Source organism: Mirounga angustirostris, unplaced genomic scaffold (assembly GCF_029215605.1).
Source record: "Mirounga angustirostris isolate CCGP_5_RB_7025 unplaced genomic scaffold, mMirAng1.0.hap1 SCAF_13, whole genome shotgun sequence".
NCBI classification, from domain to species: domain Eukaryota; kingdom Metazoa; phylum Chordata; class Mammalia; order Carnivora; family Phocidae; genus Mirounga; species Mirounga angustirostris.
In genome coordinates, this window is record NW_026991721.1 from 68,573,312 (window position 1) to 68,591,846 (window position 18,535).

The 18,535-nt window shown below is 37.9% G+C and overlaps 1 protein-coding gene across 1 annotated transcript in view; it reads left to right on the forward strand.

Annotated features, from left to right (window-relative positions):
• Positions 1-18,535, forward strand: part of NAALAD2 (N-acetylated alpha-linked acidic dipeptidase 2) — a 74,196-nt gene that overhangs the window by 43,162 nt on the left and 12,499 nt on the right. The window contains exons 13-19 of the mRNA XM_064577121.1: positions 5,102-5,165; positions 6,163-6,230; positions 9,245-9,336; positions 11,034-11,124; positions 13,645-13,909; positions 16,373-16,454; positions 17,584-17,676. Coding sequence (XP_064433191.1) covers positions 5,102-5,165; positions 6,163-6,230; positions 9,245-9,336; positions 11,034-11,124; positions 13,645-13,909; positions 16,373-16,454; positions 17,584-17,676 — 755 coding nt within the window. The remainder of the gene's footprint in view (positions 1-5,101; positions 5,166-6,162; positions 6,231-9,244; positions 9,337-11,033; positions 11,125-13,644; positions 13,910-16,372; positions 16,455-17,583; positions 17,677-18,535) is intronic.

An 18,535-nucleotide genomic window follows, 5' to 3' on the forward strand; every position in this document is an offset into this window, starting at 1 on the left:
TAAATTCTACTGTTAGATGTCGGGATGTTTACCTATTTTTATTGATTTTGAGGGGGGGTTCTCTGTGCCTCCTGGATTTTGATGCCTGTTTCCTTCCCCAAATTAGGAAAGTTCTCTGCTATAATTACCTTGATCCCCAAACCAGACAAAGACCCCATCAAAAAGGAGAATTACAGACCAATATCCTTGATGAACATGGATGCAAAAATTCTCACCAAAATACTAGCCAGTAGGATCCAATAGTACATTACATGGATTATCCACCACGACCAAGTGGGATTTATCCCTGGGCTGCGGGGTTGGTTCAACATCCGCAAATCAAATCAATGTGATACAATACGTTAATAAAAGAAAGAACAAGAACCATATAATCCTCTCAATAGATGCCGACAAAGCATTTGACAAAGTACAGCATCCTTTCTTGATCAAAACTCTTCAGAGTATGGGGATAGAGGGTACATACCTCAATATCATAAAAGCCATCGATGAAAAACCCACAGCAAATATCATTCTCAATGGGGAAAAACTGAGAGCTTTCCCCCTAAGGTCAGGAACACGGCAGGGATGTCCACTGTCACCACTGCTATTCAACATAGTACTAGAAGTCCTAGCCACAGTAATGAGACAACAAAAGAAATGCATCCAAATCGGCAAAGAAGAAGTCTAACTCTCACTCTTTGCAGATGATATGATACTTTATGTGGAAAACCCAAAAGACTCCACCCCAAAACTGTTAGAACTCATACAGGAATTCAGTAAAATGGCAGGATATAAAATCAATGCACAGAAATCAGTGGCATTCCTATACACCAACAACAAGACAGAAGAAAGAGAAGTTAAGGAGTCGATCCCATTTACAGTTGCACCCCAAACCATAAGATACCTAGGAATAAATCTAACCAAAGAGGCAAAGAATCTGTACTCAGAAAATTATAAAATAGTCATGAAAGAAACTGAGGAAGACACAAAGAAATGGAGAAACGTTCCATGCTCATAGATTGGAAGAACAAAAATTCTGAAAATGTCAATGCTACCTAGAGCAATCTACACATTTAATGCAATCCCTATCAAAATACTATCCACTTTTTTCAAAGAAATGGAACATATAATCCTAAAACTTGTATGGAACCAGAAAAGACCCTGCATAGCCAGAGGAATGTTGAAAAAGAAAAGCAATGCTGGCGGCACCACAAGTCCGGACTTCCAGCTCTATTACAAAGCTGTCATCATCAAGACAGTATGGTGCTGTTTCTAAAACAGACACATAGATCAGTGGAACAGAATAGAGAGCCCAGAAATGGACCCTCAACTCTATGGTCAACTTATCTTTGACAAAGCAGGAAAGAATGTCCAATGGAAAAAAGACAGTCTCTTCGACAAATGGTGTTGGGAAAATTGGGCAGCCACATGCAGAAGAGCAAAACTGGACAATTTCCTTGCACCACACACAAAAATAGACTCCAAATGGTTGAAAGACCTCAATGTGAGACAGGAATCCATCAAAATCCTAAAGGAGAACACAGGCTGCAACCTCTTCGACCTCAGCTGCAACAGCTTCTTCCTAGAACCATCGTCAAAGGCAAGGGAAGCAAGGGCAAAAATGAACTATTGGGACTTCATCAAGATAAAAAGCTTTTGCACAGCACAAGAAACAGTCAACAAAACCAAAAGACAAGCGACAGAATGGGAGAAGATATTTGCAAATGACATATCAGATAAAGGGCTAGTATCCAAAATCTATAAAGAACTTATGAAACTCAACACCCAAAGAACAAATGATCCAATCAAGAAATAGGCAGAAGACATGAACAGACATTTTTCCAAAGAAGACATCCAAATGGCCAACAGACACAGGAAAAAGTGCTCAATATCGCTCAGCATCAGGGAAATCCAAATCAAAACCTCAATGAGATAACACCTCACACCAGTCAGAATGGCTAAAATTAACAAGTCAGGAAATGAGAAATGTTGGCGGGGATGCAGGGAAAGGGAAACCCTCCTACACTGTTGGTGGGAATGCAAGCTGGTGCAGCCACTCTGGAAAACAGTATGGAGGTTCCTCAAAAAGTTGAAAATAGAGCTACCATATGACCCAGCAATTGCACTACTGGGTATTTACCCCAAAGATACAAATGTAGTGATCCGAAGGGGTATGTGTATCCCGATGTTTATAGCAGCAATGTCCACAATAGCCAAACTATGGAAAGAGCCAAGATGTCCATCGACAGAGGAATGGATAAAGAAGATGAGGTATATATATTATGCAGCCATCAAAAGGAATGAAATCTTGCCATTTGCAACAACATGGATGGAACTGGAGGGTGTTATGCTGAGCGAAATAAGTCAGTCAGAGAAAGACATATATCATACGATCTCACTGATATGAGGAATTCTTAATCTCAGGAAACAAACTGAGGGTTGCTGGAGTGGTGGGGGGTGGGAGGGATGGAGTGGCTGGGTGATAGACATTGGGGAGGGCATGTGCTATGGTGAGCACTGTGAATTGTGTAAGACTGTTGAATCACAGACCTGTACCTCTGAAACAAATAATACACTATATGTTAAAAAAAAAAAAGAATATATTAGGAAGGGTAAAATGAAGGGGGGAAATTGGAAGGGGAGACAAACCATGAGAGACTTTGGACTCTGAAAAACATACTGAGGGTTTTAGAGGGGAGGGGTGTGAAGGTATGGGGTTAGCCTGTTGATGGGTATTAAAGAAGGCACGTACTGAATGGAGCACTGGATGTTATATGCAAACAATGAATCATGGAACACTACATCAAAAACTAATGATGTAATGTATGGTGATTAACATAATAAAATTCAAAAAAGAAAAGATGCTTAATATAATTTAAGTCTTAAACTTATTGAGATTTGCTTTTTTTAAGATTTTATTTATTTATTTGACAGAGAGAGACCCAGCGAGAGAGGGAACACAAGCAGGGGGAGCGGGAGAGGGAGAAGCCCGATGTGGGGCTCAATCCCAGGACTCTGGGATCATGACCTGAGCCGAAGGCAGACGCTTAATGACTGAGCCACCCAGGCGCCCCGAGATTTGCTTTGTGACATACCATGTGATCTAATCGCATGGATTCATCTTTTTTGGGGTTCCTGGATATCTGTTTTCTTACCCAAATTAGGGAAGTTTTCAGCTGTTATTTCTTCAAATAAGTTTTCTGCTCCCTTCTCTCTCTTTCTCCTTCTGGGAACTCTGTATTGCAAAAGTTATGTTTAATGTCGTTGCAGAGGTCCTTTAACTTGTCCTCATTTAAAAAGTTTCTTTTGCTGTTCAACTTAGTTGCTTTCCAATACCCTGTCTTCCAGCTTACTGATCTGTTCTTCTGGTTCCTCTACTCTGATGTGGATTCCCTTTAGTGTTTTCATTTTAGTTGTTGTACTTTAGTTCTGGCGGGTTTCTTTTTATATTTTCTGTCTCTTTGTTGAAGTTCTTACTGAATTCATCCACTCTTCTCTCAAGTCTGGTGAGCATCTTTATGAACATTAGTTCTTTTTCTGAGGTCATGTTTTGTTTGGAACATCTTCCTCTGTCTCCTGATTTTTGTCTGAGTTTGTGTTTGTTTCTTTGAATTAGGTGGATCTGGTACCTCTCCCAGTGTTGAAGAAGTAGCCTTACTTAAGAGTGTCCCCTGTGTAGACTGTGTGCTTAGTGGCTTTGGCTAGCTGATTGGTGCTTGATAGGTGTTGGCTGGGGCACTCTGCACAGGAGACACCCTTGTCAGGTCAGCTGGAGCTGAAGCAAGTGTAATCCAGGGGTTCCTGGAGTGCTTTGCACCGTGGTCACCCTTGCGGGACAGCTGAAAGGGAGCAGGCTCAGGCCAGGGGTTTTTGGAGTGCTCCACATTGGGGCTGCTTTGGTGGGATGGCTGGAGATGGCATGGGAGCAGGCTGGGTATGATGTGGGTGCTTTGTGCCTGGGTCACCTTGGTGCGACAGCTGGAGCTGATTTGGGTTAGGGGACTGAGTACCTCCGACCCTGGAGAGAGTTTCAGTAGTTAAGCCCATTTGGCAGACGTTCTAAGGTTAGTAAATGAATATCCTTCACTTAATAGTTTATTTTCCCTTTAAACTACTGTGGTTTATTTTGATTTTCTGTGCCCCAGGGTGGGCAAGTCTGCACATGGGCCCCTCAGAACTATCTCTCCCTACTATAGTTTGCCACATTGAGGGTGGTTGTTCTCAATGTTACTGTGTCTCTGCTGTTCTACCCTCCTTTAATGTCCCTCTATTCTTGTGTAGAAGCTGTTCAGTCAGCCCTTAGTTCTTCAGGAGGAATTGGTCTATATGTAGGTATAGATTTGGTGTGTCTGGGAACTGAGTTCAGGGTATTTCTATGCTTCTATCTTGGACTGCCTCCTGTTATAGCATGTTCTTATAAGGTAGCAAACTAGATGGAAGTAAAAGGCTCTCTCAGCATATTCCCATCTACGTGATAGTATTTTCTACTTTATCTTGTGTGTGTGTGTGTGTGTTAGGAGTGAGAGCGAGGGGAAGGGGGAAAAAGAGAGACTGTCCTAATGTCTTTCTTTCTCTCCCTGTAGTTTTTTTCTATCCTTTTTTTAAAATTATTTTTTCTTTATATCTCCTCTTTCAAAAATAGATAAATGGAAATTCTCTATTTCTCACTTATACTTTACTTGGGTATCCAGTCTCAGTATATCTCTCAAACTTCAGTATATGTAAGGATTTCCAGGGATACCTTGTAGAAAATACAGATTTCCAGGCCTTTCAGAAATTCTTTTTCATTAGGTCTGCAGTGGGGCCCAGATTCTGGGAGCCTCACCCCTTCATATTCTAATGCAAGGAATCAAGGAACCACACTTTGAAAATACTTTTTCTGTGACAATTCCTGCTATTGCTATAAATAGTAGCTATGTGTGATATTTTCCCTACTGATTTTAATTGCATTAATGTTGTCAACCAGCCAGTTATCTGCATTTTCTTAGAAATTATGTTCAAAGGCATAGGTATTTGATTCATAAAGATATCTGTAGACCACTTTTATACTAATTTGCTTATTTTTATTTTACATTTCCACAATTATAAATATTGTGAATTAACAACTTTGCTTCAACTGTAGGAGAATGCAAAAACACTCCAGGAGAGAAGCGTTGCTTATATCAACTCAGATTCATCTATAGAAGGTATATTTTATTTCAGATTATGAAACAACGTATCATCTTTTAAGTCTGCAAATTGTAACTAACTTATAAACTAAGGTTATTTTCTTCCTATGAGATTCTTCAATGATACCTTCATTTTCCATTTTACCACTGGGAAAATCATGATTCAAATGAATGAGTGTATGATTCATAATTAAGCTACTGATCGTAATTTCTTCAGTATATTTGCCTATCTTGAATTACTACTTAAAACTCCAGTATTAATATTAATCATATTCTTCCTATGGAGATATTAAACGAATTTGGCTAAAATATTTCAGAAGAATATTTTACAGAATATTCCATATAGAAATACCTCCTGTATGTATTAGAACAATTTGAAGTAAACACAAACTACAGACTTCCCTTGGAACTCAACATGTGACATTTGTGTCTCTAGGCTTTCATTGTATGATGATGTCTAGGTAATGTTAGAGCATACTTATGAGTTACTGAAATGCTCTAGTCTTATGTCTTGATACTGTTGAATTGAGTAAATAAAGAATGGATGGTATAGCTTTATCACTTCCTTTGCCAAAGTCCCCCTAAGAGATAGCACCTTAAAAATGATGCTAGGTGGGGCGCCTGGGTGGTTCAGATGGTTAAGCGTCTGCCTTCAGCTCAGGTCATGATCCCAGGGTTCTGGGATCGAGTCCCGCATCGGGCTTCCTGCTAGGCGGGGAGCCTGCTTCTCCCTCTGCCTCTCTCTCTCTCTCTGACTTTCATGAATAAATAAATAAAACATTTAAAAAAAAAATGATGCTAGGATTACTGTGGGACTTGCTGCCTTAGCATCCAAAGCCCTCCTATACACTGCAGCCTCTCCTGCTCCTGAAGAACTATTTCCACTCCATTCTAATTCCTTGAGAATGATGCCTTCAATTTCAAGTCTATTATACCTTGTTTACAATTAGAAATAGAATTAGACTTCTGTTGGAATTTCATTTGGAAGTATTAAAATACACTCTATTTTTTTCAGGCAATTATACTCTCAGAGTTGACTGTACACCTCTTCTTTACCAATTGGTGTATAAACTAACAAAAGAGGTAAGTAAATCTGTCTTAATGTTTTCTGATGAATGGATAAGTGAATGACACCTGTTTTCTTAATTAGTGGTACTGATTTTTAAACTGGTGAGAGATATAGCTGATTTGTGTATATATCAAGTCAGAACAAAATCTTTAATACAGTATTTAAATGACCCAACTATAAAAATAGTATTGCTGGTCTCTTCTAATAGTAGCTATTAATAATTGTGTGCACTGTTGTCAAGTATTAGGTACACGATTTCATGTGGTAGAGGCATTTTGATAGAACAGAACACTGAGCTGAAAATGGAAAAGGCCTTGGGTCAGACCCTATAAAGTGAATTCTAGCAGCAGCAACAATAAAAAGACATGGTCACTGAATCCAAATACTTAGTAATCCAGAGAGGATACACTCTCGTAAATGAGGATTTATACTTCAGTAGAATATTGGGGACTACCAACAATGGAGAACAATTATGGAATAGAGAATCTGAAATCCTGGGGTAGCTGGGGAAGCATCAGAAGAGGTTTATAGAATAATTAGTGCTTGGCCTGTAAAATGGAAGGATGTGAAAGTAAGAGAGAAGGCATTCTCAGCATAGAACACAGTACCTAAAACAGATGTGGAGATATGAAAGAGAATATTTCCTGACCTCTAGGTGGATCAGTGTGACATGAGCATAAGGTTTTGGTGGAAAGATGGTAAGAAATGGGGCTGACAAATAGGCCAAGTTCAGAAATCTGGCGATAGAGAAATTAAAGATCTTTAACAAGGTTATACATTATCATATTTGTTCATTAGAAAGATCACTCTGTATCAGCGTAGTGAATAGATTAAGCTGTAGCAACTCTAACAGCAAAATGAAAATAATTCTTATCATATAGGAATTTTGTAAATATTGGTAAAAAAGTACTCTGAACTCTAATGTACTCTAAAAATTATATAATCTATTCACTTGACATCTGTGTACTTCATTTAAATAGTTCACTGTAGAATTTACAGAAATACTTCTGTATCACTTTACATTACAATGTGAAGTAGTGTCACTTTTCTGAAGGTACTGTTTCCCACTTTCCCTTATTATTGCCCTTTCCTTTTTCCTGTTAGTGTCTTTAAAAACTAGTTTTCTCAAATGAGAGTCTTTTTATTATTCCCATCCCAACTCTCAACATATTGGGTAGCTTGTGTTCTTGATCCTTTTATTGGAACGTCCTATAAAATAATCTTATCTAAAAGCCTGAGAAAATCCTTCTCAGCATATACATTTATGCTTTGTGCTGTCCTAGAGATGGCTCCTGCCTTTAATGTCAAGAATAAGAAGAATTTTAGGGGTGCCTGGGTGGCTTGGTCAGTTAAGCGTCTGACTCTTGATTTTGACTCAGGTCATGATCTCAGGGTCGTGAGATCGAGCCGTGTCAGCATGGAGCCTGCTTGAGATGCTCTTTCCCTCTGCTCCTCCCCCCATGCTTGTGCTCTTTCAAAATAATAATAAAAAAAAAAGACTATGAATGTTAGGGCCAACAGGGATATGTTTAGGTCTATGCCCCTTTGTACAGAAGCAGATGCTTATCTATGGCCATACCAAAACCCAGTAGAAAAAGACTTGTATTCTCCCATGAACTGATTATTACAATTTTACCAACCCCTAGTGTGTGTTGGCACAGTGAAACCATGCTGGCAATGTGAGGATAGGACAAGAGTTGTAGAGGGCAGAACTTAGAGAGAAGGGCAGCTGCCTGATAAAAGAAAGAAATGGGACAGGGTGTTGGAATAATGGAGGAGGGTCAGCATCTATGAAGATGTGTATATCAGAGACAGAAAGTATGATCCAGGGAGACCAGGCTGAAGGGACACCATTCTGGTTAGTGCTAGACTGAGATGATGATTCCAGAAAATGAAAGGATTTTTCGGGAATTCAATCTAAGCAGAATGTGGGAGTTGGAACAGGTTCTTAGCTATTGCAAGTTGGCAGGAGCAGAGTAGAGTAGAACACCCAGTGAATTGGCTAGAAATGAACAGAACATCTCTGCAGCTGCAACATGCAAAGGGATGACTGTGGAGTGCCAGGACTGTTTCTAAGCTCAGGGCCGCATATGCAATGATGAGGTAAACAACCAACTCTGTATAAGGCCAGAGAAAATATCAGAGGAATTGATCTTTATGTTAAGATGGGGACCATTATCCCCACTTCCACAAAACTAGGGCTTCAAGAGGGGAGTACACCAAAGGTTATAATGCTCAGAGCTGCATAAGTAGGGTATGCCTTTTTTTTTTTTTTTAAAGTAGAGCTGTAACCAAATTTCAGGTGGGTATGTGTGATAATATGGATTTAAAATAGACTTTAGCCTTTGAAGTCTGCAATTTTTCCACCACGTGGCCCTGCTTTTCTTCAAGTGGAGAAAGAAAAGTTATGTTTATGGGCATACTTTTAATGAGGGTAGTAAAAAAGGTTCATGAATTACAGAAGCTCTTAGAATTTCCAAAGAGAAATCTGAGGTTGCACAGAGCTTTTAAAACCCATCAAATTCCAACTTTGTTTAAATACAATTTGGCTTTCTTAAAATGGCATTTCCTCCTTATCCCACCTGCCCTACAAAGCCAGGACTTACATTGCCAATTTCAAGCTTAGCTTGTTCAGGCATGTCTGTTGCCCTAAGCCATTTTTTATAGGTCTTCTTGGACAAAAGCAGTTTACTAAAGTAAATCTTTCTAAAGTTTCCCCCAGTAACTTGCCACTAAAAGAGATCTAAGCTCCCAAAAATCAAAGTGATGACATTTTTGAAAAATCTGGAACTCTAGTAAAAAGCTTACCAAAAAAAGCAGGAAATTTTATCCCAGGTCCCTGGCAAAATTACCATTAGGCAGACAACAAAAATGAACAAGAATTTGATTGGATTTTTTTTCTTGCCATTTGCTTTTGTTTTTCTATAAAGAACATAACACATATCCATATAGTAAGAAGTTGATAACATATGGTCAGATTTTAGTTGCTTCTGCCTCTAATTCACAATATTTGATTTTTTCATTCCAGATCTCCAGCCCAGATGATGGTTTTGAGAGTAAATCTCTTTATGAAAGCTGGTTGGAAAAGGACCCTTCATCTGAAAATATAAATTTTCCTAGGTAAATTACTAGGATAAATTATAATTATAAATTATGAATTCCCCTTTGCCCTTTGTTTCTCCAGACATGCAATTCTTAGATGTGTCAACAATTTGAGTAGAGGAAAGATAATCCCAGAGAATCCCTCTTGTAGTGTTTGATTTGCTAATCGGACAGAATAGCCATCATTCAATCTATAATAGATTCTAGTTTTGCAGACTTTTAGTCAAAATTATTTTGTCACATTATCAGGTATTATTTTGCATTCTTGCATTAAATTTCAAATATGTGTTAGATAATTAATAAATCACGTAACTCCAAATGAGTTACAACAGCAGCTTTCTTGAATTTTTTGTTTCTCCTGCAATACTATTTCTAAAAACTAGTAAGAGTGTATAGCTTCATTCCATATTCCAAATAAGTCTTGTGGAAGTTTGCATTTCCACTATAAAAGTTTCACATGCTTATTAAAAAAAAATTACTGGAGTAGAAAAAAAGGTTTTAAAAAGATCCAAGGTCAGGGGCTCCTGGGTGGTTCTATTGTTAAGCATCCACCTTTGGCTCAGGTCATGATCCCAGGGTCCTGGGATAAATAAAATCTTAAAAAAAAAAATCCAAGGTCTAAATCTCAACACATAATAGTTTGGAAGTATATAGTTATGTTCCTAATGCATATTCTGCTTTACTCACCATTTTATTAAGAATTTTTGTTATTGGGCGCCTGGGTGGCTCAGTTGGTTAAGCGACTGCCTTCAGCTCAGGTCATGATCCCGGGGTCCTGGGATTGAGTCCCGCATCGGGCTCCCTGCTCTGCGGGGAGCCTGCTTCTCCCTCTCCCACTCCCCCTGCTTGTGTTCCCTCTCTCGCTGTGTCTCTGTCAAATAAATAAATAAAATCTTTAAAAAAAAAAAATTTTTGTTATTATATATATATAATATATATTAAATATGTATGTACTGGTTTTCTTTACTATATGCAAAGAAATGTATTTTGATTAAATTTCTAAATAAGGCACATTGAGATTCTTAATGATCTTAAATATTTTTATTCTTAATTTTTATTTTAAATATACTTTATCATGGCAGTTTTCTTTTTTTTTTTTTAAGATTTTATTTGGTAGAGAGAGAGAAAAAAAACAAAACAAAACACGAGTAGGAAGAGAGGCAGAGGGAGAAGCAGACTCCCCGTTGAGCAAGGAGCCTGATGCGGGCCTCAATCTCAGGACCCTGGATCATGACCTGAGCCACCCAGGTGTCCCTCATGGCAGTTTTCTTACTAGATTATAGTTCTCTGAGAGTGACCAAATCTTATTTTCCCCTCTAAATAAATACCATAAAATGCTGAAAATAGACTGTAGTCTCGGGCTTCCTGCTCAGTGGGAGTCTGCTGCTCCCTCTGCCTGACGCTCCCCCTGCTTGTGCTGTCAAATAAATAAAATCTTTAAAAAAAAAAAAAAAAACAGACTGTAGTCACTAGGCTGCTGTCTTTGTTGGCACTGTTCAACTCTGGCTGTAGTCAGTCAATGCAGAATATATTTTTATCACACCAGTTTCTAGCACATGATAGTAAAGTATCGTGTAATGGTGTACCTTCTAATTCTTGTAAATACGCTATGCAATTCCTTGCTTGGATTCACTGTCCCATTTATTTCATAATTTTTTAAATTTATGTATTTATTTCTCCCTGTGTGTATATATATATTCATATTCTACATCTAGAATCAACAAACTGGGATCTGGAAGTGATTTTGAAGCTTATTTTCAGAGACTTGGAATTGCTTCAGGCAGAGCCCGTTACACTAAGAATAGGGTAAGCCATCTTATTATTTTGGATACCCAGCACTTTATCCAACTTTTTGTTAGGAATTTTAAACAGTTTACTTTTTTGGCACCAGGGCACCAGGTCACATGGCCCAAGAAGAATTCCAGGGGCAAAGGCTGACTCCCTTTATAGATGGACTCGGAATTAATTTGGGTTATTCTGTCAATTTTCCCTGCAGGATTATTCAGTGAAGTGGTAGTTATCAGAGTAATGCCAGGTACTTAGCTGGTTATCAGAACCAAGTAGTTCATATCCGTTTTTGGCACAGGTTTTGTTGGAAAGCCTCATTCTTCTCATCTTTTCCTGAGGAAAATATGCAGGTGAAGAACCTGTGTTGGTTACAGGGCATACCAGGTCAAGAGGCTTTATTGTCAGTAGCCCCTCTTCACATTCCCACTCCTGCCTGTCATCTGAGGCCAGGGCTCTTTTTTTAAAAAAAATTTTATTGTTATGTTAATCACCATACATCATTAGTTTTTGATGTAGTGTTCCATGATTCATTGTTTGTGTGTAACACCCAGTGCTCCACACAATATGTGCCCTCCTTAATACCCATCAACTGGGCTAACCCATCCCCCCATCCCCCTCTCTTACAAAAACCCCCAGTTTGTTTCTCAGAGTCCATAGTCTCTCATGGTTTGTCTCCCCCTCCGATTCCCCCCCCCTTCATTTTTCCCCTCCTGCTATCATTTTTTTTCTTAACATATATTGCATTATGTTTCAGAGGTACAGATCTGTGATTCAACAGTCTTGCACAATTCACAGCACTCACCATAGCACATACCCTCCCCAGTGTCTATCACCCAGCCACCCCACCATCCCTCCCCACCCCCCACTCCAGCAACACTCAGTTTGTTTCCTGAGATTAAGAATTCCTCATATCAGTGAGGTCATATGATATATGTCTTTCTCTGATTGACTTATTTCGCTCAGCATAACACCCTCCAGTTCCGTCCACGTCATTGCAAATGGCAAGATCTCATTCCTTTTGATGGCTGCATAATATTCCATTGTATATATATACCACCTGTTCTTTATCCATTCATCTGTCGATGGACATCTTGGCTCTATCCACAGTTTGGCTATTGTGGACATTGCTGCTATAAACATCGGGGTGCATGTACCCCTTCGGATCCCTACATTTGTATCTTTGGGGTAAATACCCAGTAGTGCAATTGCTGGGTCATATGGTAGCTCTATTTTCAACTTTTTGAAGAACCTCCATACTGTTTTCCAGAGTGGCTGCACCAGCCTGCATTCCTGCCAACAGTGTAGGAGGGTTCCCCTTTCTCCGAATCCCCGCCAACATCTGTCGTTTCCTGACTTGTTAATTTTAGCCATTCTGACCGGTGTGAGATGGTATCTCATTGAGGTTTTGATTTGGATTTCCCTGATGCCAAGCGATGTTGAGCACTTTTTCATGTGTCTTTTGAGGCCAGGGCTCTTGATGAGGTTATAAAACAAGTTCCTCCTGATATTTAGTTGATTCTCGTTTCAGTTCTGCACTGACTAGTGTACACCATTGTTACTCAAACACATTGATAATATACAAGTCCTAGGATATGCCAACATATACCATGTCTGCTTGATTATGTTATAAATTATGTGATAAACCAAACCAAATTCAGATTTGTCACACTTTAATAATTTTCAGATCATAATTGCAGTACACCAACATCTTGCTTGTCTAGAATACATACCTCTTGCAAATCTGGCTATCCAGAATGTGACTGAGAACAGAGATGGAAGCAAAAACAGCTCTAAAATAACCCAAAATAAATGCATAAATCTGTATACTAATACTCATTAAACTCTTTCAAGGCCTATTCACTTTTATATTCTGTCATCAATCTGAACAAAGCTATCTAGTTTCCAAGACATTGTGGATTAAAAGCAGAGTATTAGAGACTGACACATGGATTCCTTTTAGTGATACTAAAAGCAATAAAAATATTAACCAAAGGAGCAGATAAACTAAACTTAGGAAAGGTGGCCCTAGGAAGTCAAAAAGTATTTACATAAAATACCACTATGTAGTAATTTATCATGGTAGCCCATTAATTATATAAAAAAGGGTAAATGGTATTTGGTTATACACTTTGGAAAGGCAGACAAGGTGCTTAAATATCGAATTCCTCAACTATATGGTTCTTGGCCACCTAGAACCTTTCATTTCCAATCAATTGATAAATAATTTTAAACTGTGCTAATACGCAGTTTGAGTATGTACTCCTTAATTTCAGTTATCAGAAATACAATAAAGACAACTTTCCAGAAGTATCCTGAGTGAAGATTACGTGAATTATAAAACAACAGTAAAATTTTAAACTAGTGAACGTATGGTGATAGTGTTATAGTTAGATTTGAACTTTTTTCTGCTTCATTGTGATAAAACTCAGGGTGCCATATGGTTGTATTTTCTTCTGCAATCATTTTTATGATTACATGAATCCTGTAATGTGAATATTTAATGTTTGTATTTAGTACCTGCTTTTTTTTCTCCCCCAGAAAACAGATAAATACAGCAGCTACCCAGTATACCATACGATTTATGAGACGTTTGAATTAGTAGAGAATTTTTATGATCCAACATTTAAAAAACAGCTTTCTGTGGCTCAGTTACGAGGAGCACTGGTTTATGAGCTTGCAGACTCTGAAATCATTCCGTTCAATATTGAAGACTATGCAAAAGCTTTGAAAAACTATGCAACAAGTATCTACAATTTATCTAAGAAACATGACCAACAATTGAGAGACCACGGAGTATCATTTGGTAAGAATGGCTGGGTATTTTATAATCTTTAAGTTGGAGCTTTAAGATACTGTCTCCTTTTGTCACCAGTGCACTCTTTGATCGCAGTATACCTGCATCACTTAATTCCGACTTCTGGAAAAAAAACTAAACACTTTTAAAGAACGTAATTTCATCTGATATTTGTAGGATGAATCCATCTTGCTAAGTTTGTGCTATAAACATTGGGTTTGTAAATATTTTCCCTGTGTTGCTGCCTTTAAAAATATTTTTACTGTTAAAAGAAAAATACTAGTAAAATAAATACTACTACACAAAGATGGGAAAACAGAGAAAACCTATTCCACTACATAGGTAATTACTATTATTGCATGTATTTGTCTACATGGAGGATTTTTTTTACATGGTTTTAAGCATTCTTTCATAGCCATTTTGCAGTTACTGTTCTATACTACATACTCCCTACAAAGCAGGGATGAAATATAGTACTCAGTGGCACTGAGTACTGGGTCTAGAAGCAGTTACCCAGTTCAAATCCTGGCTCTAATATTTAAATCACTGTGTGATGTTGGGAGAGGGCCGTGGCCCCTCTCTGTGTGTCCGTTTTCTTAGGAGTGAAACAGTAAAGAATACAACATGTTTCCAAGACTGCTGTGCCTGATTCAGTTGGTTAATATATAGAAACAATGGTGCCGGACACTTAATGCTCATGAATGTTACCTACTAGTAGGGTTTTATTGTAACCATTTTCTTTTAATCTGGGAGTACATATTCTTAGTATATACCAAAATTGTCAAATTTGTATTCAGTGTCTACCATCTACAAGTTCTGTGTTATTTCCTGGGAGACATAAGGATGTGTGAAAAATAATCATTGCCCTCAAAGAGCACAGAATCTCATGTGAAGGAGAAGACCAAAATGCCAGGGACAAGTTGTTGTAGGAGTACACAGAGAGTACAGTGGAACACAGAGAGTAAGTACAGAGTAGTCAGTAGTGGCTTTTGAATATTACTACATCCAAATTAGTCATCTTCAAAGTTATGATGAGCAGCAGGTACTAAGATCTAGATAAAATGATGTGAAGAAAATTTAGGAAATTGTGTTTACATGAGCGATTGGAGAATAATGAGGCAAATGAAATGAATAAGCAGAGCCCACAGCAAGATGGACATTCATAGTTCTTTGGCTATCCAGCATCCATTTCTTTTCCTAGATGCCCTGCTTTTCTTTTGAATTACTTTTTATCAACTGAAGTCAGGATCCTACAGGGAGAGCACAGAGTTAAAGTGGAAGGACTCTGTTGACACCGGTTAATTAGCCTAATGTATGTTAATACCCCCCATATTGTCCAACTCGCCATCTCACTGGTAACACTCCATCTGCATTAAACATTCATTATAAACGTTTCTTCTACCTAATGTGCCCTACTCCCTTCCCAGTCAAAATCCGTCATTTACTGCCAGGCAACAACAGACCCTCAGAAAATGTTTTAATGAAGGAATGATGGATGGGATGGATCATAATCTGCACTCCCAGTCTCCATTTCTTTACTTCCTTCTACCAATCCACTGAACTGTCTTCCTACTCTACTGAAATTGCTTATGCCGAAGTTATCATTCACCTATTACTAAATATCAGGGATACATTTCATTTCTTACCCATCTAGACTCTTGTGGTTCATTGGAAACCTAAAATTCCTTCAATACTTTTCTTTAGCTTCGATAATACCTATTATTAGATTATTTGGTACATGGTTTTTAAAACAGCAATACTAATTAGAGCTTAAAGCATATTTAGGACAGAAAAAAAAAAAAGGCCTTATCCTGTGTCTGGAACAGTAAGCGCTCTATCTGTAAAATGTATCCCCTGCTTCACAGGATTAAGGAAGGAAGGAATCAATTTCTGTTAATGTTCGGTTTAGAAAAGATGCAAAATGATTAATAGGTGGTTGTAATAAAAAATATACTGAGAACCTTCTCACTTCCCTTAGAATTTTTGTAAACTAGAAAAGCTTGACCAGACAAAACCCGATCCTATTTGTGTCCACATATGTCAGCTTGTCACAGGTGGCCTTTAAACAAGACCTTAAATGCACTCTTTACAAAGAGGGATTAATATTGTCTGTCTATAATAATTGCAGGAACATAACTCATCTAGAGCTGTATCTAGCATATAGATGTTGTACCAATAAATATGTATTGAAGGAGTACATACATAAATGATGCATTTCTGGTAAATTAGGAGTTAAAAGAATTATGTCCTAGACTCTTGGAAGTTATTTCCTGAAGAACTAATTTAGTCATTTTCTATTTTATATACTGTTTCTTTGTTACAAATTTTCTGATAATTTCCATGGATCTGCAGGAAGGCTCAACATTGTTTCAGTATCTATTCACTCATATCAGCCTGGAATGGGGTGGGCAGGGAAGTAAACATGTGAAATAAGCTCCTCTTACTGACTTTCCACTTTTGCATTTTTAAAAGATTCTTTATTTTCTGCTGTGAAGAACTTCTCAGATGCTGCTTCAGATTTTCATAGAAGACTTACACAAGTTGATCTTAATAAGTAAGTTTCAAATGTAAAGCTCCCCATCATTTTGAAAAGTGATCTAATTACTAGAATGAATTGTGTACACTTTGTAAGCATTCAACTCTACATCAATGCTCTACGGTCTGTAAACCAGCAGCATCAGCGTTACCTAGTTAGAAAGAGTATCAAATGCCATCCAAGACCTACTAAATTAGAATTCCGTGCTTTTTAACAAGACTCTCCAGAATGGTTTGTATTCACATTGAAGTTTGAGAAGCATTATTCTATGGTAGACTAAAAACTCATTCCAAGACAAGGGCCAAGGAGGACAGCCGGTAATTCACAATTCCATGGTTTAAGTGCATCTGTAGTATGAATTTCACTACAGTCCCAATACTTCCCTGACCAAATGCAGAAGTTTTTTTTTTTTGCATTTCATTTAACCGCTTGCCACTTTTAGATTGAAATATAATGAAAAAGTTGTATTTAAAGCATTATCTAACAAGCATAAATTGTTCCACACTGTAGTCCAGGTCACATTTATTTGTTCAGATCCAATTAGAATAAGCTTTTTCACCACCCATATTGGCAACAAGATGTATCCTTCATTTTGAGGGGCTTCTCTCTCCCCCTCAGGTTGTAGGAAAGCCCAGAGAACCTGTGTAGCACCCCAAAGAGCTGGCAGATTCCAAATATGAAAGGGGATTCCCTGCCCATGATGTGCAACTACCCCCTCCCCAACTCTTCTTGCAGACTGTTGCGACTTCCCTTCATTTGTTGTTGTTCAGCCTTTACTCAGTGGCATTAACTTGATAGTACACCCAATCTGCCTCTGCAGGAGGCCAGGCTCTCCTCCTAGAAAGAATTAAAAATGTCTTTCTGTTCTTTCTATGGTCTTGACAAAAGAACCATTTCCAATAGGTCTCTCTCATTATGAATATTAGAAAGATGCCTCCATTGTTATATGTAGTTTACATATAAAGCATTACTGTTAATCTGCATTTTCTTAAAAATCTGTTGATTTTAGAAGTTTATTTTTCCATGCTTTATCCTGTATTATTTAAAAATACACAAAAACTAATGATGTAATGTATGGTGATTAACATAATAAAATTAAAAAAAATAAAATAGAGTTCCATGGTAACTATAACTCTTATTTTTGAAGTCCCATTGCAGTGAGAATCATGAATGACCAACTGATGCTCCTGGAGAGAGCATTCATCGATCCCCTTGGTTTACCAGGGAGGCCGTTCTATAGGTAAGGAAGCAACACCTTTCACTAAAGGACATTAAATACTTCACTGTGACCAAAACCAGCATGTCCAAAGTCTGTTTTAAACTGCTCTCATCAGGTGAACCGAAGATGAGTATGTATGCTATGGGGAATATGGGTAAGATTATGTATAGTAGTGAAGTTGTAGTATCAGAAAAGTTAACTTCGTGTTTATTGCTTTGCTGCAAATGTAAATGATAAATGTAGTTGAAAACTCTTAAGAAAATCTAAAAGCTATAGACTCTTAAAGGGAATCCTAGAGCTCATGTAGTTCAAAGTTCTACATTAATCTTCTTTATAGCATCTGAGGTAAGTAGCTATTTAGCCTCTGAATCTTCCAGCGATAGGAAGCTTACTACCTTATGAGGAAGTCTATTTCATTTTAAGAAATGTCTATGTTAACAGAAGTTTTCTTCATAAAGATCGTTTTCCCTGTAATTTCCTCCCTCTGACCCTGTTCAGCTCTCCAAAATCATATAGGGTAAATCTAGATCTATTTCCATAGAACATTTTAGGTTTTTGAAGATGGCTGCCACGTTCTGCTGAAGCAATATCCTCTTTTTGTATCTGTACCTCTATGTTGTTTTCTTTCGCTACCTTGACTGTGTGCTTGCACAGTCTCCAGTTTTTTAAGCTACCTCTTAAGCTGCAGTTCCTTGGTGAAAATTTGAGAGGCTGTTTATCATCAGATGACATGTACCAGAGACAGTTCTGTACGTTAGCTTTAAGTATTAGTGACTAGTATTAATGTTTAATTATAAGCACAGGCGTTTAGAGTCCAGCTCTGGCTCATACTAAGTAACCTGGGCAAAATACTTACCTAAACCTCAGTAAATGGCTGCTA